General features: G+C 42.6%; 2 protein-coding genes across 3 annotated transcripts; both read right to left on the bottom strand.

The window, feature by feature from the left end:
- Nucleotides 1-520: 520 nt before the first annotated feature.
- lrrc8db (leucine rich repeat containing 8 VRAC subunit Db) lies at nt 521-6564 on the bottom strand. 2 transcript variants are annotated; one of them, XM_084012272.1, is made up of 2 exons: nt 5582-6564; nt 521-4371 (listed from the first exon to the last, which is right to left on the bottom strand). In XM_084012272.1, exon 2 carries the CDS (start codon nt 4367-4369, stop codon nt 1814-1816), a length of 2556 nt encoding a protein of 851 aa, XP_083868398.1. In that variant the 5' UTR covers nt 4370-4371; nt 5582-6564; the 3' UTR covers nt 521-1813. The 2 variants fall into 2 exon arrangements, with proteins under 2 accessions (XP_083868398.1, XP_083868399.1); XM_084012273.1 differs by lacking the exon at nt 5582-6564 and adding an exon at nt 5552-5568.
- A 192-nt stretch (nt 6565-6756) lies between these two features.
- On the bottom strand, nt 6757-17072 carry lrrc8c (leucine rich repeat containing 8 VRAC subunit C). Its single transcript, XM_084012274.1, has 3 exons — nt 16926-17072; nt 12025-12167; nt 6757-10260 (listed from the first exon to the last, which is right to left on the bottom strand). Exons 2-3 carry the CDS (start codon nt 12160-12162, stop codon nt 8023-8025), a joined length of 2376 nt encoding a protein of 791 aa, XP_083868400.1. The 5' UTR covers nt 12163-12167; nt 16926-17072; the 3' UTR covers nt 6757-8022.
- Nucleotides 17073-25144: the final 8072 nt, after the last annotated feature.

Raw genomic sequence — 25144 nt, 5'->3', positions numbered from 1 at the left:
GTATTACAAAGAATGACTGTGGCCATGAGTTTCGTGGTGATATCTATTTGTTTGTCTTTACTCTATTCGCCTGTAATGTATGATATATTACAATACATTACATCTTAAATCTCCACTTCAGTAGCACTTACATACACCACAAATTACGGTTTCATTCTATCTATATAGTGAATGTGTTTACAGAAGTTGTTTGTATACCATCGTAGCCTGATTTGTGTAACAGTTTATTCCTAAAAACAAAATAGTTGGTTTTAATGGATATTGACAGTATATGGTGAAAAAACACTAACAAAATTCCCTCTGTGAAAACTTTCTAATATTTCAACAAAAGGATTTATGATAATAATAATAATAATAATAATAATAATAATAATAATAATAATAATAATAATAATAATAATAATAGATTAGATTTTTAGTGCACTTTTCATTTGGTAAATCTGAGTGCTTACAATAAAATAATGAAATAATATTATTATTAATAATAATAATAATAATAATAAGATAATGCTATTTCTGTCTCCCCTTACATGGCAGTAAAATACTAAAGAAAAAGGTCATTGTGGGTTGGCTGTACACAAGAAAGGAAACAATCTAGTACCTACTTCTTTAACAAAAAAACAGTATCAAAAATAATAGCGAGATTCAAGACATTTCAAGAAGTAGAGAAAAGCATCAGATGGGAACCGTCATCATTTTGTTGCATAAAATATATTACAAGTATATTCAAATTGGAATGCATAAGGTTTATAACACTCAGGTTAAACCTGCACAGTTCTTCTTCCATTTGTTTGTGCAGCATATGTCCTTGTTAGTGGTCGATACTGTAGTGGGAGAGTAAAAGTCTTGACCTTGGAAGCAGTAGCAGCAGTAATAATCTTAACTCAAGGTCCACTTACTATCTTTTTCTGAAGCTTTCAACCCTTTTTTTGTGGCCTTCCTCTAAGGAGGGAGTTTGCTCAGGTGTCATATTGCCTGCGACCACATGGGCGAAGCTGGCGATATTTTTTTTATAGGTCAATTCACCCAAATAACATATTTGCTGTATCCATCCACCATTTTGATTTATCCAAATCCTGAGATGTCTGCCTCTATTCCAGTCCATTTGAAGGGGAATATAATTTGGTGTATGGATTTACAATAGCAACGACTCCTTCCAGAAGCAAAGTCCCAGTCACTCTGGATAATCAGCACACTCGCTATAAACTGGTTTCACTTAATATTTGTTTCATAAAATGTAGGTGTAAAAACGGCAAGGTCTTATCCAGAGTAATAGGTACACTGTTATTGGAAAGAAATGGAACTGTTGCCATTTTTCAAACATAATATTTTCTTGTTGTGACCACCACAGACTTAATTCTACTTACAACCTTTTTATTTGGGTGGAGGCATAAATTTACCCTAACCTGCATGACTCAATACCATGACAGGAAAGTGAGATGGTGTAATTTTGTAATTTAAGTGAACTGTCCCTTTACCTTGAGGTCAATCAAGTGTACGTCTGTCTAGTCAATGTGAGGATAGCAAAATGTTATCACAGTGATAAAAAATAGGGGTTGTTTCAAAATGATACGATAGAGTGATTAAACTGCTGCTGCTCCTACTTTAAGTGAACGAAAAGAAGAAAATATACGTCTATCCAGTGGTACTGACTTTGTATGTGCTGTTTGGCAAGTTCATTTTATAAGTTGCTAAAACATCATGAAACGTACCAATACTGTCCCCTGAACTACTGTCTAAAGGCATGATTTAAAAAAACATTGCTTCACACCTATGATGAAATGCCAGACAATTGACGCCACGTAAGTTGCAACTACCGTCCATCACTTAGACACTTACAACCATTTGGAAATGACACACTAGATTCCTGATTGATGCTCTCCTTGACCTCCATGGGTAGTGAGTCGAAGAGATGATCCTCCACAATCAGGCAGCTCCTGCGCAGGAGGCCACACTGAGCAAGCTGAGCCGGAAGACGATCCAGACAGTTCCCCTTCAGCTCCAGATGTGTCAGCTGCGAGAGTTGGCCGATTTTCTCTGGAACGGAGGAGATACAGTTGTGGCCAAAACACAAGGTCCTCAGTTTGGTGCACTTGAACAGTTGCTTGGGAAGTACCTCGACTTTGTTGCCAGTAATGGCAAAATGTTGGAGGTTCTGCAGAAAGCCAGCCTCTGGCGGTATCACTACTATGGAGTTGTGACTAACATCGAGGTACCTCAACTTGAGAAGGGTGAACAACGACGAGGGCAGAGACTCCAGCTTATTGTGTGAGAGATAGAGCGACTCCAGGTTTTTGACGTGGCTGATTGACAATGGAATGGTGATGATCTTATTGTGCCAAAGTTTGAGGCATGTTAGTCTCTTGAGATGCTGAAAGCTGATGATTTCCTCTATGGTACGAATGTTGTTGGATTTGAGGTCCAGTTCCTGAAGGTTGGTCAAACTGAAGATGGCATGGGGGATTCGCTCCAGCTCACAGTTAAGAAGCTCCAGTTCAGCGAGATTCATTATTTTCTTCAAGCTGTTCAGAACTAAGAGCTTTGTGCCGTCATTATGGACGACCAACTTGATCAGATGCGGCGACAGATCTGTTATGTTTGTCGGGATCTTTGTGAGGTTGCTTTTGAGGTGCAGAATATTTAAGTGCCTGAGGTCTCGCAAAGACTCGAGTCCGATCATTTTGTTGTTTTCAGAGTTCAGGTTACCCACCAAGTACAGTTCCCTTAGATTTTTCAACAAGTATACCCAGCTAGGAATCTCAGCCACATCTGTAAATTTGACATGAAGGCACCGGAGGTGATCCCGAAGAAAAATGAAAGCAGTTTGTTCCACTTTGGCTGGACAGTGATAGAAGTGCAGCTCCTGGAGGTTTATCATTTGTGAGATCTTAGCAGTTATCCTGGCTTCTGGTATTAATTCTAATTTAATGATTTCCAAATCAGTGAGGTCGAACACAGCATCTGGCACTCCGGAAAGCATAAAGAGATGGAGTTCCAACTTTTCTTGAGAATTGCGCGTCACATGCTGCCGTAACTTCTCAAAGGTCCACTCGTGGTTCAGGCTGATCTCCCGAAGTTTGTTCTCACTCACCTCAGAGAGAAAGACACCGAAGCGCTTTGAATACAGCTGGTCGTACTGATCGACCATGTGAAGGAGAAATGCAAAGTCATTCTTCACATCTGGGATGTCACTGAAGCTGCTCTCCTCTCTGACTTTTTCAAAGGAGTACTCCTTAAGTGGCCGCCGAAAAAGCCAGAACAGTGTGTATATACAGATAACACCATAAACGCATATGAGAGCGATATAACTCACAAGGAGTTTCTTCAACATGAAAGCCATGTTGTGTGTACAATGGAACTTGGTGTATCCAGTCAAATGCTTTATTTCAGGTTCACACACGTGGTCAAAATCTATCGAGGCAACGAAAGTCATCGTGTAGCACAGAATCAGAATGAATTTCACTGTTTTGATGACTGTCTGCATGGCATATAGCCTGTAAATCAAGTCACTGTCTTCCACATGGGCGCGGAATTTCCGCACTTTTTCAAACAGGGCCTTTGCTTGCTCGCCGTCTTTCTTGTCAAGTATGGTCATGGCGGGAATTTCACTCACAAGCTTTTCAGCAGAGAACGTGACCCCAGATTTTGTCAGCATTGGGGCGCACTGGTGAGGACTCCCATCCTCGCTGCTTGTGGACAGATGCTTCAGGAGGGAGGAGGCACCAGCCAGTCTCTGCTTGTTCTCCTCCGAGTCCTCGCAGGCCGTCTCGGACAGAGCTTTGGTAGTCCAAGGCGACTCGAAACATTTTCCTAGTATGGAAACAAAATGTTCTATTTTGGAACTTGTCTTTGGGTACTTGAACCAGAAGTTGCTACTGACCATTAAAACAATCGTGTGGATGAGAGCGAGGTACGGGAAATATTTGGAATACCAAGGGAGGGCAACGTGGTAGCACATCTGGTTGACAAAAACATACTGCTGAAAGTCCAGCTTGGTTCGGACACCTGTAGGCTGAGGCTGCCCACGAGTACCCGGCTGTGTGGAGGGAAGTGTAGGGGCGATGTTCTCTGGAGGCCTTTTAGCCATTAAAGGAGCGGCTTGCTCTCCAATGGCACTTTCTTTGTTCCATAAACTATCAGCCATCTCTGGTGGGTGGGGTCCTGAGAAGCCTCCAGCCCCCCCTGGATTTTGCTCCAGAATAGGAAGACAAACCACTTGGTCCTTAGTTAACTGCATCGTTCCAGAAAATATGGCCAACATCAACATGACAATGCCAAGATAATCCATGAAGACATCCCACCATGGTTTCAGTATTCGATAGGTTGGCTGGATGTCGTTCAGGGAGGCTACTTCTGTGAGGGTGAACATTCCTGCAACAGAGAATATGAATTCACACCAGTGCTTGATTTCTCTCATTCCAAAAAGTAAAGTTAACAGGTTGAATTTCCATATTTATGCACCTTTCACTCTCTTGTTCAAGCTAAATAGGACTGCTATATTTGTTTTGGCTATTCTTTGTTCCCAAAATGTTTAAGCTTCATGAAAATATTGCAGAACAAAGTGTTAACATGAACTTAGTCTCACAACAGTATACGCAGTCGTCTGCTAACACAACAGAGTTTAAATGTCTGGTCATAATCCTGTTTATTTGGGATACACTGAGTGACCAGAAAATATAATCCAATGTAATCCAATACAACAGTCTTGTAATAAATTCATGTTTTCAAGACTATCAAACAGTTGACAGAGAGGTATTTACTACTGTACGTTGTACGATTTATGTCTTTGTATTGGATCACTTTAAACTCTGATGTGTTTTTTATGCATTTACTGTATTGCATTATATTCTACTGTCAGTGTTTCTAGTTGACGAGGACAAACACGTGACCAGTTCAGTATATATTTTGGGACACTGAGGACCCGTTGTGTCCTCCAAGGCCACATTTCTTAGTCACAGTTAGAGTGTGTATTTATATATATATATATATATATATATATATATATATATATATATATATATATATACTGTGTATATATATATATATACACACACACACACACACACACACACACACACACACACACAAGTATATATGTATGTACTGTATGTATGTGTATGTATGTATATATATATATATATATATATATATATATATATATATATATATATATATATATATATACAATACACACACACACAAACACACATATACATATATATACACACACACATCGATGGGTATAATATGGCTAAATATAGAGATGTATAGGCCTACACAGACATAAGTGTAAACAATAAAAAACATCTGTGCCTGAAGGTCACTATTGTTGTCAACGAGGCCAGCAGGGTGAGACCGGTTACAGCAGCAAGACGCATCCACGGAGCTGATGTCCATGAACGCACCACAGACGTCTGTCTTTAAATCACGACGCGTTCACATTACATGGATGCACTAACTTCCCTCTTGGAAGCCCCGCTATTGTCCCTCGGCTACATTACCTGCTATCGGGCCCGCGGCACAGCGGTTATCTTTGCAGTCCTCGACTAACCTAAAGGGGGACCGGCAGTCAGAAACGCACCTTCAGGAGGTCTGGTCCGGTTACGGCGATGCCAGCAGAACACAACAACAGCTCTGTCTAGATGCCATGTCTCGCTGCGGTGATGACGCCGGCCATTCTTCGCATCCGTTCAACCGTGGGCCTGCTGGCCGGGCTGTAAGCAGCTTAGCCGGCTACCCCCACCCCGTTTAAATGGCCGGGTCCTCCGCCTCTGACTGGCGGCGCAGCCCCGCGCGGCGCGGCGGCACCAGCTGCTGGAGGTGCACCCGGCTGGATGTTATTCACACGCTCGCCGGGGTTGCTGCTCCTCGATGCGTTTCCCCATCAGTTGGTCCACACGTCTGTGTTAATGTGCAGGATGAATTTGTCCTGATGTTGCACAGTCAGGTGTCGGTGTTCCTCACACCAGAAGTAGTCCTGATGGAGGGCACGGGGCGGTTAGAAAAGCCTGCACCGAGGGAGAGTAGCCGGGGAGATGACCCGCTGGAGTTAGGGACCGTCGCTAAAGAGCAGGGCTGTAATTTAAAGTTACACCACAGCTTTGTTTTGTCATTCCAAAAAATACATTTAAAAATACACGAAACCTTTCACTAGAAGAATTGAGACCATTGGATGCACATGTTTGTATTAAAAATAAATATAAATGTGGGTACTTTCCTTCGTTGTATTTGGTGAATAAAGATGCTGATTCTTTATTTAATCTAAGACTGGTCCCAAGATCCTAGATTTTGGAGGGAAAATCATGCAATGAGCTTGTTTATTTGTTTTGGCTGCTAACTTCTACTACAATGTTTTGTTCTAGACACTTCGAGACAATAACTGTATTTTTCCATCGGTGCCTCATATGAGCATAATAATAGACTAATCTTCTTTGCCTTATTAATCCCCACCAGCAAATAATATCTAATCCCACAACACAATTTGGAACATGCAATGTGCACCTCCTCCGGATATTAAGTAACACAATAGGTTATATTTTACTTCTTTCTTAAATGTTTTAGTTATTTCAGCAATATTTGCTTTCACCAGCAACACTGGTCTAACTGGTCCTTGTTGATCAATATTATTTTCCTGTTAGAAAATTTCAGCCTAAGAAATGTAATTAAATAAATAAATTTTTATTGGTCAACTTAACAAAATGAAAGAAAACACCAGTATGACAAGTCCTTTACATTTAATGCACTTTAAATTACCATCTTTCTATGATACATAAAGGTTTAGCCAAGGTTTTACATGTAGGCCTACTTATTAAGAATATACTTTGTTTCTTTTTGTGTTTCCCCTGCTGCAATCTGTATGAATTAACAGTTTCTTGAAGAAAATAGAAGACTTTATAAGGGCAACATAAAATCTATAAAATACAGCATACGTAAGGCTACTGGCCGAAACTTAAGTGAGGTCTTCGGTTTAGATTTACATTCATTAATCAAATGCATGTAGCACTGACAATAAACACAGTTTGGTGAAAAAGGCGCATTTGCCGAGAGTTAGATGAGAAGAGCGATGTAACTCTTGTGTCTGTACATGAAGCTACGGCCAATAGACATATAGCATAAAGACTGAGAGAAGAGGGAAGTAGTTAACCTGGTTCTGATTAATAACATCTTCCTGCCAGCATATCTAAAGTTCACTAATCAAGATGTGTGGATCGATATCCTTGTATTTATACTTCAATACTTGAGCTTCTCATTTGTTATCAATCCCTTAAAAATATTGATAAAATTAGTCATTAGACATAGTGAGCTGATCAGAACCAAGCGCCAACCAACCCTTGGTCAAAATACTGAAAAGATTATTTGTGATGATAAAATGCCACAAAAGTAACCTCTTCAAAAACTTTTCAAAACAATTTTACTGTTTTTATTAATGCCTGGTGTCACGTGATTTGCCTTTGAGTGTAATTATCTTTTTCTTTTCTTTAAAAATGATTATTTTTGAAAAATCACCATTTAAGAAATTATTAGTATATGTATTGCTATCTGTATCATTTAAACTTTTGCTATCCCCATCTCTAATTAAGAGGAACTGCACCAGGCCAAATATAGTGTAAAAACATGTAATAACATTAAGATTTTGTGCAGATTAAACAAACGTAATAGGTAATAATGTGTTAATTATCCAGCTTCAGAGGTGCCTTAGGTCTTTGTGCTAAGCTAAGCTAATATCTCTAGCTTTATGTTTAACATACAGATATGGGATTGATGTCGATCTTCTCAGCTAACTCTCTGCATTGACTTTTCCTTGAAGAAGAATTTGTGGCTGCAAAGTATGTCAAAAGTGAATAACATCTTGTTGCAGCCACAATCTCTGTGACGATATATGAATAAGCAAATTTCCCTTCTGTCAAGGAAAATGAACTTCAGCTAACAGTAGTGTAAGTACGATAATGAGTTGATCTGAAACAAAAGCTCTGTTGTGGTACACAGAATAAACAGCAGGCACTGCGGCTACAAGAAGGCATCTCACTCGGCCTTCATTTGGTCTCGGACATCAGAAGGCAGAGTTTCAAACAGCGTCTCTTCCACTATAAGGCCACTGCGCTTCAAAGCACGACAGCAACCGAGCTCCCGTGGCAGAACCTCAAAGTGGTTGTATTTGAGATCCAAGTACGTCAGCAGAGCTAGGTAGGAAATCTTTGGCGAGAGTATGGATAGCGAGTTTTTGCCAAGCTTAAGCGTTTTGAGCTTTTTGCAAAAGAACAGCTCATCTGGTAGGTTTTCGATCTTGTTACAGGTGACGGAGAAATACTGCAGACTCTGGAGGACTCCGATCTCTGGAGGGATGAACCTGATGTCGTTGTTGGACAGGTCCAGGTAGCGCAGCTTGTTGCACAAGAACAGGTGTGAGGGCAATATCTCGATCTTGTTGTTGCTGAAGTAGAGGCGCTCCAGGCTGCCGAGCTTCTTGATGTGCTCGGGGATGTACATGATACAGTTGTGCCACAGTTTGAGGCAAGTGAGTTTTCGAAGGTGTTGGAAGCTGATGATCTCCTCTATCGAGCGAAGGTTGTTCTCCTTCAGGTCAAGCTCTTGCAGATTCGTCAGGCTGAAGATTGCATGCGGGATGCGTTCTAGGTCACATCGCACCAGCTCCAGCTCGATCAGGTTGGTCATCTTTTTCAGGTTGTTGAGCATCACCAGCTTGGTGCCATCATTGTGGAAGTACAGCCGCTGCAGATGGCTGGAGACATCCACTATGGACTGGGGTATCTTCGTCAAATTGCTCTTGAGGGAGAGAGTTTTCAGACACTTCATCTCCCGCAGCGACTCAAGAACGATATTCTTGGAGGCATCTGGGCTCAGAGACCCAGTGAGAAAGAGCTCCTCTAAGTTGCGCAGGCCGTACAGCCAGTTCGGAAGTTCCCTGTTGTCATCGAATTTCACACGGAGCACTTTCAGGTTGTCTTTGAGGAAGGAGGTAGCTGTTGTGTGCAACTTCAAAGAGCATTGGTAAAGAGACAGCTCCTGCAGGTCTTCCAGCTGCGAGATCGCGGCAGAGAGGGTGACGTTGTTGATGATCTCCAGCTTGAGTGACTGCAGCTCCGTCAGCTCAAAGACGGTGTCGGGTAACCCGGGGAGCATGAACAGCTGCAGCTCCAGTCTGTTGTTGCCGTTTGTCTGCAGTCGCAGACGCAACTTCTCTGTGGTCCACTCGTGGTTGAGGTTGAGCTGCTTCAGTTTGTTTTCACTGACCTCGGAGAGGAAAACGGCAAACCGTTTGGAGTACAGCGGGTCGTACTGGTCGATCATGTGCAGCATGAAGGCAAAGTCGTTCTTGACGTCGGGGATGTCGTTAATGCCCGTTTCCTGTCGCACGTACTCAAAGGAGTATTCTTTGAGTGAGCGGTAGAAGAGCCAGTAGGAGGTGTAGAGGCTCGTTAACCCATAGACCGCCACTAAACACAGGTAACAGTAAGAGAGCTTGGAGAACAGGTGAGCCATGGTGTGGTTGCATTCAAAGTCTTTGTAGCCCGTCATGTCCTGGATGTCAACTTTGCAGCGCACCCTATTCTGCACTTTATTCACGAGAGAACTATTGTAAGCAATGATCAGGAGGAATTTAAACACCTTGAACACCGTCTGCCGAACATACATCAGATAGAGGATGTCTCCCTCCTCGACGTGCAAACGGAACTTCTTTACCTTTTCAAAAAGAGCTTTGGCTTGTTCGCCCTCCTTTTTGTCGAGAACGCTGGCTGACGGCTTGTCTACGACAATTTTCTCCGGGATCGACCGGAGAGACTGAGTCTTCTCCAGACTTCCTTCTCCGGGAGACAAAGCGATGTTGGACCTACAAGTGGCACTCTTTTTATGGTCCTTTTCTTCAGGGTTTTCTCCGGACACCTCCGACAGAGCCCGCGTGGTCCAGGGAGAGTCGAAGCACTTGCCGAGCATGGAGATAAAATGCTCGATTTTAGAGCTCGAGCCGGGGAATTTGAACCAGAAGTTGCTACACACCATGAAAATGAGAGTGTGTATGAGAACCAAATAGGGAAAGTACTTGGCATACCAATGCAGAGCCTTCTCATAACACATCTGATTGATGAAACTGTACTGTTGAAGATCCAGATCGGTTTTCAGACCTCTCATTTCTGATATATTGGACTGCAGGTGTAACGGTGACTTCACTTCCAGTTCACTTGTGTTCTCCGAAAGCGGCGATACTCTCTGAGGAAGGCATATGATCTTATCTTGCATTACCTACAACAAAATGGGGGAGGGAAACAAAAAAGATTAGACAAACTTAAAGGACATCATCTCACCAGTGCACACACTTTAATGCAGGACTGTTTTGGTCTGAAGGCCTGCTTGGAGACACCTGATTCCCCCCTCCCTGGAGAAAGCCAATTTCTTGACTGCGTATATAAAAAACTTGGTTTCTACTTCTACACATGCTCATGACTTCAGACAGGGAGTGTTTCGTTGTGGCCAGCAGCTTGTCAACATATTGTATGACAAAAAGTTCATTGTATTGCTCTCCCTGAGGTTATTTTCTTTTCAACTGTTAAAAGGGGGTTTAAGAAAGTTTGTCTTATTCGATGAGAGCGAGATTAAATGGACAAATATTAGGAGGCCCATGACTCAACCTTCTTTGAAATTTAAATGGTTTTATTCACTCTGCCACCTTATTTTCAATAAAGTTATTTCCATTGTGAATCAATATATTTTCACAGTGAAATGAAATGTTGCTGGCCAGATTTAACACCCAGAAGAACTTGAAAGCCAACCTGAGGCATCATGGTCTCACATGCCAGCAGGTTCAGCAGAAGTTCCTTCCCATCTGCAATAATGCCAACGAGGAGCTCCATAACTCGTTGCCCGTATACAAGGATTAACAGTGATTACCCATGTAACCTGATTGAACACTGATTGGGCATCAATAAGAAACAATTTAGTGTCCTTTAGTGTTTACTGTACATGATGAATAACAGCTGCTTCACTCTGCAATAACAGGAAACGGTCGCAGCCCTGAAGGGGCAACATTTCATGCACTATGTTTAGCCGTCTGATCCGAAACTCAGCACATTATAAGGCCAGATGATCTGAAACTATTACAGCATGTAAATGCAAACAAACTCCATTTGTGAGGTGTGAGAACATTATGACCATAATGAGGGCAAAGCACCTGTGCTGCAGCACACCACACACTGAAATCAGGTCAGCTGGGGTCTCTGAAGGGTCGATCTGCACAATTTTCCAAGGAATGTTGTTGTGTGAGGCGATAGAGACATTACAAAAAATGACATGTTGATAATGTTCTCACTTATAATGTAAACTTGGCTCCATAAATACTTATCTCCTTTAACTAACTATTCAATCATGTCCAAACACTGTTAAAGTGAGGGATAAAAGCTACTTCCACTCTGATAAATATCCTGTTAACTGTTTTTCAGAAAATGTTTTGGTCTAATTTCCAGGATTTACACTACAGAGTGTTGTTGGAGCCAAAAAGGTCCTACTCCACACACACACACACACACACACACACACACACACACACACACACACACACACACACACACACACACACACACACACACAGAGGAGTTAAGCATGAGGCCTCAGGAGTTTGGAATCTTATGTTTACTAAAAGGGGCTGGGTGGGTAAATGTTTCCACTGGTAAACTCCTGTTGGGATGAATGCTTCCTTTGCTGCACACAGTCCAGGTTGTAAATGCAGCGAATGAGTGCTTTTGAGCTGCTGCCAGTGCACGAGGCAGAACAGCAATGTCCCATCAGAGAGCTCTACTGACAGAAATGACTCTAGATGTAATGTGATGTAGGAGGCAACTATTTTTATCTCATAAAGATGTTGTAGTTTAGACTCCTGTTACATTAGCTGTGTGCATTAGCTGCATTTTTGCCCAAAGAGTTACAGTGGAAAGTGGAAACACACACAGGAAGGGCCACTACAGAGCCTTATATAACACCTGAAGGTAAAACCTGCACGGCACTGTTACTGACCTGAAGAGTGCATCCAAACACGCCAATCATGAGCATGACAACAGCCAGGTAGTCGGTGAACACATCCCACCACGGCTTCAGGACTCTGAACGCTGGCTGCTGTTCAGAGAACTGCCGGAATTCCATCACAGGAATCATGACGCCTGTAAACAAAAGAGTGGAAATGTATCCCAGATGGCTTTGAATCCAAGTTATTGAAATCACACAACAAAGGATATTCTGGTAACAAATCACAAGAATAAGTCGTTAGCCTTTGATGTCTCCCTCAAGATGGATTGTAGGCTATTATCTTTGATCATTTTTATTTGGCGCCAACATAAGGTCGAATGGTTTGGTTTTACGGCCAAATATCTGCACAAACGAATCACATTCCAATCAGCCTACTTTGTGTTTGGTGCTTGTTAGAAAACGTTTACAAGCAAGCTCACAAGCAAAACATGGTAAACATCCTTCATCAGCATGTTAGCATTGTTACTGTAAACATGTTAGCATGCTGTTAGCATTCAGCCGTGTGTCATAAAGCCGTCTTGTAGCCCTGCTTGAAAAAAAAACGCAGCCTTTCTTTTTATTTGAATGGAGTCGGTCTGCCGGCATGGACACAGTGGTGGAGGTGGCAAAGCTGGAGGCTCTGCCAAAATAAAAGTTCACCCAGCCTCAGCCTTCACACTGACATGATGTCATCCAGCAGGGCGCTGCATACATTTCTGCTGGATTACTTAATATGAACGGCATATTTCTAGTGTTTACCCCTCCGAATGGTGTGAGGAGAGATGACCCAATACCAAAACGAATGACCTTTCCCATCAACCTCAGCTGTACTGTGTTTAGTGCCAATGAGCGAATGTTAGCTTGACAACACGCTAAACTGACAGTGTAACCATTGTAAACATACCTGCTAAACATAATTCGGAGCATGCTAGCCTGCTGGTGTTGAAAAAACTGTATTTATGTGATGGTGGCCAATCACGTAACCAGCGATAAATGAGACATTTAATTGACACACTGATTTGGTGTGAACGCAGCTTTCGTCTTGTTAAGTCCCAACTCATAAACCCAAATAGTCACACTTCGTCCTCTTAGCTCATTATCCTTATTAGCCCAGTATAAACACAGAGAGCAGTAACTGCCGAATGTTTCCTCAAACTGATGACTCCCTCTGTAGCGGAGCTCCACGATACAAATGTAATTGCTTCAAAGTCAGCGAACACAAACAAATAAATAAATGAGTCATTTTTCAGGGCTTGTGTTTGGACGTTGACTTCGTACTCCAACGTGACCACGATGGCTGACAATATTGAATCACGCCAGAACTCTGCCCTTTTTGTCTTCAAGCTATTAATCACTTAAAAGACTTGATAAGGCCTGTCTTTGTAAACGGCTGAGCTGGAGCAGCATGAGTGGTGTATCCCTGATGCAGCTTTCTGCTCACACACTGTGGTTGCCTTCTGCAAAGTGTCCTATTTCCAACATCTGTGTGGCAGTAGGTCAGCTGCAGTGTCATTCAAACTCCCAAGGCCTCGTCGATGAAGATTCTGTATAAGCACTGCTGATTTTTGAAGTAAAACATCTTATGATGCATTTAACAGGATGGTGGAAACAAAAACAACAAAATGTAATTACTGTCCAAGAACAAACATGTCTCCTATGTGTCTAAAAGTTGAAGCAGGTATAATGAATAATCTACAAGGTGCCAGACCATAATGTTCAGTGTTTTATGTGTCTGCCGCTCTACGCTATCAAACAGACAGGTGCTGTCAACAGAACACATCTACACTCAAACTTTAGTTCATTATTAATGAGTTTGGCTGCAAGGTATGTTGAATAGGCTGTTAAAACCCTGGGTGGCTTTTTGATAGTTCAATTAAGTTTTTCACACAAGGCATCTATTGATTCTTCCATCTCAGAGTCATGGCAACAGCAGCATGGAGAGCAGCCATTCAGTCAGGCCATGTTTACACCGTCTACTGACGGTTGAAGGGTCCGATCAGCCAAACATTTTCCTCACTTAGCTCCAGTTGTGTCTGTCCATAGAGTTTTATGTGCTATGGTTTCAGATAATCCATCTCAATGGAATTTTGTTTATTGTAAATTGTTTATGAATGAGTAACTTCACACTTGAAAGTGTTTTCGAAGCTGTTAAGTAAATAATACGACTGGAGTGTGATGAACCACATTGATGCTGCTGCAAATGTTGACATTTTTTATGAAATGTATTTAAAAAATCACAATCTTCTGATTTAATTTGTTTCTGGATTCAGCCATTCGTTTATTTTACAGCACCCTCAACGATAGCCAGCTAGTTAGCCGGCTAAAGTTAGCTCACTAGTTCCATCCATCCATCCATTGTCTACCGCTTATCCTGTATTCAGGGTCCCGGGGGGGCTGGAGCCGATCCCAGCTATCATTGGGCGAAGGCAGGGTTCACCCTGGACAGGACGCCAGTCTATCGCAGGGAGACATGTAGAGACAGACAACCATTCACACTCACATTCACACCTACGGGACATTTAGAGTCATCAATGAACCTATCCCCACATGCATGTCTTTGGACTGTGGGAGGAAGCTGGAGAACCCGGAGAGAACCCACGCTTACACGGGGAGAACATGCAAACTCCACACAGAAGGGACCCGGGCCCGACCCGGGAATCGAACCCGGGACCCTCTTGCTGTGAGGCGACAGTGCTACCCACTACCCCATCGTGCAGCAGCTCGCTAGTTCCACCATGCTTTATTATTACACCGGTTACAGGAAACGAGTGGAACAGCGGCTGATGGGCTAAATCCAACAGCAGCATCAGGAACAATAATCTACTTACTCTGCGTTATATATACGACTTTCTGGAAACAGACTAGAAAGAAATAGTCAGTGCAATGATAGAAAGTAACTAAGCAGGGTACATGTACAAGTACTGCGCTTAAGTACAATTGTGAGGCACTTGAATATTACATGAGCAGGCCTATTTCTATTTTGTATGAGATTTATACTTGTATTCCACCACACTATACAATGGGACTTTTATACCATTAAAATATACATATAATATTTATATATTGGACAACTATTGTTGCAGTTACTTTGAAGATAACACTTTTTCACACAAAACAAGTTGAATTAATATCAGCGTTTCCCAAACGTTGTCAAACTGTGGACTGTTTTTGACACGTTCATGCCTTCTCAGCCACACTGGACGGACAAGAGGTGGTGGTGACGGACTGGTTAGCTTGTCTAAATCTGTATATTTTTGTTAGGGCAGTGATGGGATGATAAGGGTAAATGACTGACCAGAAGGTAATTACTTCAAGCTGCTATAATAGACTTCAGCTTTTCCCCCCTGTGACCCTTCAGCAAACGCTGTGGTGCTCAGCACCAGTCTGCAGCTGATAGAGGGTTATAGGACTGGCAGATGAGACGACCCAACACTATATAAAGTAGTTCAAATGAGCTCCACCTGGACCGACTACAACATTAAAATCATGTCTATTAATGCTTCAGTACGATAACATAATATGGAGACACTGAACAAGCTTATCTGCATTATGTGTACTTGTATAATAATGATGGATTTTAAGTTGTACTAAGTGATTTACATTGTGGTTTAACAACTTACTACTTGTATGTTAAGGATCTTAATACTTCTTCCACTGGTGTTTTGCAAGGTTATACAGATTGTGTTTTGTATTCATAGGGTCACCTTATGATGCACGTCCGTGATGAGAAACTCACAACAGATAAAGTAATAGTCAAAACCGAAGCAGCAGAGGTCAACATGTTCTGACGTAAAGATCCAAAAACACAATGTCTCACAATAAACCTCACATCACCAGTTTGTTCAACCTGGTCTCAATCCCAACTCTTCAAATACCAGCGGTTCATTATGTGTATGATACAAATGCATACAACAGTAAACATGGACATTTTGTCACGTCATGCCGTGAGTCACTCCACATCATTACTCAAGTTAACGTCAGCCGCACTCTTTTTTCTGAACATAACTAAGTGGTCACTGACCGAGCGTTGGTTTTTGACGAGTTGGGAGTGAGAGGGTGTTGGTTTGTAATGTGGACTGTCTATTAAAATGCGTCGAGCCCAAAAGAACGGTTTCAGGTTGGCTGACATATAAACTGAACCTCATTATGTGAAATTGAGAAAAAGTCCCTTTAAGGTTAAAGTATAGCTTTCAGAAAATACCCCAAAAATTCTAAATAGATATATACAGTATATAACTGTAGAGTCTGTTCAAATCTTTTAATGACAGGGTGGCTTGGTGGAAAAATAAAAGCGGTCAGTGTGAAGCCTGTAGTTTGTATTAGGTATTAGGAAAAACCCTGTCTTTGCCCTGGATGAGTCAGCCATTGAGTTGAGCTGACCAGGCCATATCCTTGTCCCTTCCTGACAGGAAATGTGTCTGAATCCCAGATATCCAAAAACAGACATGTTGGGAACACACCCAGCAGCCCCGGGCAGACACAAAGTCCCGTCTCGTTAAGGATGTGGGGAGAGAGAGAGAGAGAGAGAGAGAGAGAGAGAGAGAGAGAGAGAGAGAGAGAGAGAGAGAGAGAGAGAGAGAGAAACGAGCCGCATTGCAGAAAAAAACTAATAATGAGGCACACTTTTTAGACTTGCTTACTAGCTCCTAAGAAAAAAAGTGCCAATACAGTCAGAAGAACTGCGATTCATCCTGAGTTCAGCACAAACCATCAATAAGTCATCCGGTTAGGGGCTCCGCTTCCCCGCCACAGTACTGAGGAGACCCGGTCCCGAGGCTCCGCACTAACCCCGGTCACTGTGCGTATAAGGCTACCAGGTAAACTAGCGGTGATCGCGGAGGAAACTAGTTGCCAGACACGCTATCTCTGTAAATCTCCGGTAAGCCTCCATCATAGCAGTGTTAGTGGTTTACCTTCCGTTAGACGAGCTGCAGCGGAGGATGTGCGTGGCCGGCGATCACGCGAGGAGCTTTGGGATCATGATGTGCGCGGTGGCCCTTCCTCTCTGTCCGCCGACCTTCCTGGATCCTCGGCCAGACCATGCAGGCATGTGGCCGGGTGTCAGCACCAGGGGCGTGGACTCGTGAAAAAGGAGTCCGACAGAGCCTCCACTGCTGCTGATGAATGCTGTTTAGGAGACAGCTGATGGGAGCTGGGGCGGTTTTCTGCTAATAACACTCACGGCTACAGCACCGTTGTCCTTTATGGTTCTTACACATCTGTTGGCTCCTCGTTTTGCCTTTCAACAAAAGTGGAGTTTTGTATACATTATAAGTGTTTGAAAAAGTCCTCACATCCCCTAGTAATAGTAATCTACCACATACATCAATAAAAAAGTAACTTAGGCTACTCAGTTACAAGTGAAAGTTATATAAAATCCTACCTCAGTAAAAGTACACAAGTAGCCCATCATCAGCCAAATTTACTCATCAATTACACTGCAGTTGATCATAATCATAATAATAACAACAGTAATAATATGAATACAAGTGTGTTTTATTGGTGGAAATGCTTTCAAGCATCTCCAACCTATGTTATCCTGTTCGGCCATTTTGTTTATTATTCTTCTTCCGTACGTTTTTTGGCCGTCTCTAGCTTCTGCATACTTTCAGCTACAAAAACCATTCAACTATCAAAATGTTCAGCTTTTTCAGCTCTTTTGTGCTGATTTTCAACCTTTTTTCTGCCTTTCATACTTTTTCATATATTCAGCCTTTTCCATATTTTTTTTTCAATGCATTCCTATGGAGATCAGCCTAAAAACCTCTTTAACATCCTCATCTTTGAACTCCGACTAGTTTCACATACTTCCACCTACAGACTCCATTTAAACTTTAAACAACCTACAAGACTAATTGAACTATTCAATTCTTATTCAGTTTTTTGATATCTTTTACAGTTTTTCTATAATCACAGTTTATGTTTTATGGTTTTTTCAGACCTCATCAGAGTTTATAATGGGTGTGTATTGCGCGTGCTAGAGTGGGTGACATCATCGCTTAGAGTGTGAGAGCAGCCCAAGACACTTCAGCTTTTTTTTCTTTCCAAACTCCTCCCGGCCACAATTTTCACTCTACAGAGGTGATATTTTCCAATTTTGTAGACAAACTTGTCCTGTCTCTCACAATTTGATCAAAAACTCTGTGAGATTTACAGAATTTGAACTAGCAACCTCTAAGCGCGGCCACGTCGGTTTTTCTCCCCATTGACTTACAATACTAATTGAGAAACAGATTTTCAAAGAAACCTGAAATGAGCAGCATTTCTAACTCGCCCTAGTGTCCACATTTCTGAGACTAGGAAAAAATAAAAGTGATCAGTGTCTTCAGCAGAGTCTTGTAGCGCTAACGGTGCGGACATTTTGGCGATACGAGTTTCGGTGTGAGCGTGAGAAGCTTTTGTTCGGACCCTCCGCAAAGCCGAAATGGAGGAATAGAGACAGGCTCTAGACAGTTACACAGGCGCGTAGATGGCTTTGATCTCTGTGGCTTTGATCTTTAGAAGTGACAGCAGGTGTGCTCTGATTGGCGGACAGGAGCGGCAGACAGGAGCAGTCAGTGGGATTTGTAGTTTTTTTTGTCAAACATCTTCTGCTCAGGTATACTTTCACCTAGAAACTGAATTTAAACTTTAAAATGTATACACAAGTCTGCCTATCTCTCTCTGTCTCACTCTCTGTCTGTCTGACTACTACTACTACTACTACTTCTACTACTAGCCTACTACTGATACTACGTCCACTGCTCGTACTTGTACTAGTACTACTACTACTGCTACTACTAGCCTACTACTGATACTATGTCCACTACTTGTAATAGTACTACTACTAATACTACTACTACTAGCCTACTACTGATACTATGTCCACTACTTGTAATAGTACTACTACTAATACTACTACTACTAGCCTACTACTGATACTACCTCCACTACTTGTAGTAGTACTAGTACTACTACTACTACTACTAGCCTACTGCTGATACTACTTCTAATACTTCTACTACTAGCCTACTACTGATACTTCCTCCACTACTTGTAGTAGAAACACAGCTTTCACACGGGAAGGGCATCGGCAAAACTTTCTGGAAGTCAAGAATGCCGGCGCTGCTAGTGTAACCCAGAGGTAACTACAGTTACTTGCTGCATGTAATCGCTTCAGGTCTGTTTTTGGGTGCGTTGCCCTTTAAGCACCGCGTTACGGCAGTTTTTACGACAGCCACCTGGTTTCCGCCCCTAGTGGGAATCGCGGGCTCAGGGATGTAGTGAAGCTGCAGCCGAACACGTTGCTTCTCCGATATAGACTCTTATTACTGTAGTGTTTCCATTAGCAACGGTCGTCACCCCCTTGACCATTCTTCAGGCAAACACATATTAGACATTCATACATCAACATAAATAAAAAGAGAGCTCTCTATTTTTTTTTTGCTGGCCAACCATTTATTTTTATTTTGAAAGGACAATTGAAAGACTCTTTTATAAAACACCTGATTGGTGATTATTTTTATTTTATTTTATATATTTATGGGGTAAATACTCCCTGAACCGAAGGACTATTAACTCAGACAGAGCATTCAAGTGTTTTTTCCTTTTCTATCAAAGGGAATATTTTAACTTCATTTATTTTTATATATAAAGTGAATGTTCTTATAACTGCCACGTCGCTTCTTCTTCTTCTTCTTCTTCTTCTTCTTCTTCTTCTTCTTCTTCTTCTTCTTCTTATGCTGCGCCCGGCCGCGCTCCGTGGCAAGACGGCCACCAGGCACTCGCTGACGGGCCCTCCCTCTGGGCCTGGCTCCAGACGGGAGCTCCGGGCTTCCTCCAGGCCGGGTCACTCCTCTTCTTCCTAGGTTATTCATGGGAGTCTTTTGAACCATTCTTAGTCTGGCCCCTCACCTGAGACCAATTTGCTATGGGAAACCCCACCAGGAGCACAAAGCTCCAGACAACACAGGCCTCAGGGTCATAGGGACACGCAAACCTCTCCACCGCGTTAAGGTGATGGTTCCCGGAAAGGTTTTTTTTTTTGGTTGTGGGAAACCGGAGCACCCGGAGTAAAACCCACAGGGGAGGGGATAATATGGGAGGGGTTGAGGAGATATTTAATTTGGCCGCCCTTTTTTTTATAATTATATATAGCTGTATTTTTTTACAGCATATATTATTTTCTGAATTATAAATTTAGGGCCAAATTAGTACACAGCACCAGTTCAACGTCTTTTGCGCAGACCGATGCTGTGTCGGAACCTCTTGAAGAGAGATTTCTTCTTCTTGGGGGGCTGCACCTCCTCTGGCAGCTCCACCCAAGGAAGACTCTGCTCGAGGCTTTCGACCTGGAGCTCAGTCACCAGTTGGTCGGCGGAGGTCTGGTGCAGCTCCTCAGCTCCCTGAAGAGCACCACCATTCACAACCTCGATGTCTTCTGGTCCTTCGCCAGCTCCTGGTCCAGGGTCCTCTGCTGGAGTTCTGCCTTTAGCTGAGATAATTCAGCTCGGAGGTCCTTGTTGTCCTCCTCGGCAGTCTGGAGGTCATCTGAGAGCTGCTGGTTGGTGGAGTCCTGTTTTCTCAGGGCCTCCATCGCCTGCTCCACGTTTGAGCTCCTCAGTGAGGTTCACCCTAATGCTGTTCTCTTCAGCATTGATTCGCTGCTGCTCAAGCAGCAAAGGTTTTTTTTTTTGGTTGTGGGAAACCGGAGCACCCACAGGGGAGGGGGTAATATGGGAGGGGATGAGGAGATATTTAATTTGGGGCCAAATTGTTTTTTTTCTAGTGGGGGGAAACCGGCGCTCCCGGAGAAAACCCACACGACACAGTACAATTCACTGTGCCGCCCTTTTTTTTTACAATAATATATAGCTGTATTTTTTTACAGCATATATTATTTTCCGAATTATAAATTTAGGGCCAAATTAGGACACAGCACCAGTTCAACGCCTTTTGCGCAGACCGATGCTGTGTCGGAACCTCTTGAAAAGAGATTTCTTCTTCTTGGGGGGCTGCACCTCCTCTGGCAGCTCCACACAAGGAAGACTCTGCTCGAGGCTTTCGACCTGGAGCTCAGTCACCAGTTGGTCGGGTGAGTTCTGGTGCAGCTCCTCAGCTCCCTGAAGATCAGCACCATTCACAGCCTCGATGTCTTCTGGTTCCTTCGCCAGCTCCTGGGTCCTCTGCTGGAGTTCTGCCTTTAGCTGAGATAATTCAGCTCGGAGGTCCTTGTTGTCCTCCTCAGCAGTCTGGAGGTCATCTGAGAGCTGCTGGTTGGTTGAGACCTGTTTTATCAGGGCCTCCTTCGCCAGCTCCTGGTCTAGGGTCCTCTCCTGGAGATCTGCCTTTAGCTGAACGAATTCAGCTCGGAGGTCTTTGTTGTCCTCCTCAGCAGTCTGGAGGTCATTTGATAGCTGATGGTTGGTGGAGACCTGTTTTATCAGGGCCTCCTTCGCCAGCTCCTGGTCCAGGGTCTTTTCAGATAAATCAGCTTGGAGGTCCTTGTTGTCCTCCGTGGCGGTCTGGAGGTCATTTACCAACTGCTGGTTGGCGGAGGCTTGTTTTATCAGGGCCTCTTTCGCGAGGTCATGGCGCAGAGTACTCTGATCAAGCTCTTCTTGCAGATGAACTAGTTGATCTCTGAGGCCTTGGGCGACCTTCACCTCAGCCTGGAGATTAATGGCTGTCTCCAGGTTGATTGAGGCCTGTACTTTCAAGTACTCCAATTCCTCCTCCTTTTCAAAGTTCTCCTGCCTGAGGCTCTGGATAGCCTTCTCCTGCTGTTCAAACTTTTCCTGGAGGAATAAATGAGACACCTTGAGGTCCTCATGCTCCCTCTGAAGATCTTTCTTCTTCTTTATCTTCACGGTGCAATGGACTGCAGAGGCGATCTCCATTTTATTCAGAGTCTCTGGCTCACTTGCCTTCTTGAGCATCTCCAGTTCGCCACGGATGGCCTTGCCCCAATTGATGTGCATTTCCTTCAGGGTCTTTTGCCGTTTGAGCTCCTCAGTGAGCCCCATCCTAATGCCGTACTCTTCAGCGTTGATTCGCTTCTGCTCACGCAGTTGCTCACGCAGCTGGTTGATGGTCTCCTGAGGGGTCAGTTGGACACGAGTCCTGCTGTTTCCCTGCTGCATCTTGGCTGCAGGAATGATAGTTTACAAGACGGTACAATGTAAACTGGCTTTCGCCGATGAACAGATGGACGAGAAGAGCAGACTGGTGGAGACAGCCCGCTCCAGATGTAAAAGTTCTGTCACTATCTGTTTGAACGTAGATGAAATTTCGTTCCTCTCACAAAGTTGCAAAAAGTTCAAAATATCACTATCTATTCACTCTCAATCACTATCTCTCTAAAGCTCTCTCTCTCTCCAAACTCCAAAAACTCCACGATGAGTTCTGGTCGCTGCTTGTATTTATACAGTCCAGGGTCACGTGATGTCACCAGTCATCAAAGACATCAAGACATCAAAGCACATTGTACATTCCAAAATGAAAAAAAAAGAAAATAACTTTCAGGTTGTCATAGTAACCGCTGCCCTTAAACATGTGTACATTGTTTTTTTGGTTTTTCATCGACTTCAGCACCCCAAAAGTTCGCCATACTTTAACTTCCAAACGTGATTAAACATTTAAAACGTTCACAAGACTGTGGACTTTATTGGGTCAAACATTCATGTCGATGGTCCATACGGTTTTCCCGATATCGCAGTTTGAGTTTGGTGAAGTTTCAGATGTTATAATGGGTGTGAATGGCACGGAATCTTCAGCTTGTGTCGATATAATATAATATTTCCAACTATTTAGTAAGTCTACCAGAATTGTATTTGTTTTATGTTAACATTTCACACATTTTTTTAATATATACTGTATATATACAGTATATGCAGTATATACAGTATATACACGGTCCACTTTTTTCTTGGGTACAACCACAACCATGAATCATCATTCACCTGTCTCCTTGTTCATTCAGATTGACTGGCATACAGACAATCTTATTTCCCAGTAAAACAGGAAACAAGGAAACACAGGCAGGACATAAGGTCGGGAGGAATTTGATGATTCAAAAGATTAGCTCACCACCTTCTCTCTCTCGTTGGTACTAGCTGATTTAAGTACGTGCGGTTAAAATCACGTTTTTCATTTCAGCTTGTCTTTAAAGGGCGGGTCCACCATTATGATTATCATGTTTTTAAATCATTCTGTAGCTTCCCACTGCTGTTCCCATATACACATATATCTCATGTAACCTGGTTGGCAATCTTCTGACCCCACTCCCGTGTGCAATCCTACACAAGTTCCTGAAAATGGTGCAGTTTCCTGAGAATGAAACTGAATCTACAGAATTTCTTATATATATCGGAGGAGGGCGTGTGCTCATGGCGATTACGCACATGGTGTATGATGGTCAATAAGCAAGCATATTTTAATATTTAGGGCGCTTTTCGGCATGAGACTGTGACATTGCAGAAGTGTAGCACCGCCCCTCCAGTCCCCCCGTAAACTCTGCTGGCTCTGTCATCACTTTTCTCATATTAAGCACATTTATAATGTAACTGTACGCTGCTCAAATATCCCATTTCACTGGGGCAACATGTCATTCATCCCTTTGCATTCTACTTAGGTGTGAATATACAGGGGAGCCACATGAGCAATACCTGATTGGTGGAAATGCTTTAAAGCATTTCCAACCTATGTTATCCTAATCTTTATTATTGGTGGAAATGCTTTCCAACCTATGTTATCCTAATCTTTATTATTGGTGGAAATGCTTTCAAGCATTTCCAACCTATGTTATCCTGTTCGGCCATTTTGTTTATTATTCTTCTTCCGTACGTTTTTTGGCCGTCTCTAGCTTCTGCATACTTTCAGCTACAAAAACCATTCAACTATCAAAATGTTCAGCTTTTTCAGCTCTTTTGTGCTGATTTTCAACCTTTTTTCTGCCTTTCATACTTTTTCATATATTCAGCCTTTTCCATATTTTTTTTTCAATGCATTCCTATGGAGATCAGCCTAAAAACCTCTTTAACATCCTCATCTTTGAACTCCGACTAGTTTCACATACTTCCACCTACAGACTCGATTTAAACTTTAAACAACCTACAAGACTTTGAACTATTCAATTCTTATTCAGTTTTTTGATATCTTTTACAGTTTTTCTATAATCACAGTTTATGTTTTATGGTTTTTTCAGACCTCATCAGAGTTTATAATGGGTGTGTATTGCGCGTGCTAGAGTGGGTGACATCATCGCTTAGAGTGTGAGAACAGCCCAAGACACTTCAGCTTTTTTTTCTTTCCAAACTCCTCCCGGCCACAATTTTCAGTCTACAGAGGTGATATTTTCCAATTTTGTAGACAAACTTGTCCTGTCTCTCACAATGTGATCAAAAACTCTGTGAGATTTACAGAATTTGAACTAGCAACCTCTAAGCGCGGCCACGTCGGGTTTTCTCCCCATTGACTTACAATACTAATTGAGAAACAGATTTTCAAAGAAACCTGAAATGAGCAGCATTTCTAACTCGCCCTAGTGTCCACATTTCTGAGACTAGGAAAAAATAAAAGTGATCAGTGTCTTCAGCAGAGTCTTGTAGCGCTAACGGTGCGGAAATTTTGGCGATACGAGTTTCGGTGTGAGCGTGAGAAGCTTTTGTTCGGACCCTCCGCAAAGCCGAAATGGAGGAATAGAGACAGGCTCTAGACAGTTACACAGGCGCGTAGATGGCTTTGATCTCTGTGGCTCTGATCTTTAGAAGTGACAGCAGGTGTGCTCTGATTGGCGGACAGGAGCGGCAGACAGGGGCAGTCAGTGGGATTTGTAGTTTTTTTTGTCAAACATCTTCTGCTCAGGTATACTTTCACCTAGAAACTCCATTTAAACTTTAAAATGTATACACAAGTCTGTCTATCTCTCTCTGTCTCACTCTCTGTCTGTCTGACTACTACTACTACTACTTCTACTACTAGCCTACTACTGATACTATGTCCACTACTTGTAATAGTACTACTACTAATACTACTACTACTAGCCTACTACTGATACTACCTCCACTACTTGTAGTAGTACTAGTACTACTACTACTACTACTACTTCTACTACTAGCCTACTACTGATACTACTTCTAATACTTCTACTACT

The sequence above is a fragment of the Eutrigla gurnardus genome (assembly GCF_963514095.1).
Source record: "Eutrigla gurnardus genome assembly, chromosome: 6".
Lineage (NCBI taxonomy): Eukaryota > Metazoa > Chordata > Actinopteri > Perciformes > Triglidae > Eutrigla > Eutrigla gurnardus.
This window is presented reverse-complemented; position numbering and strand designations above follow the sequence as displayed.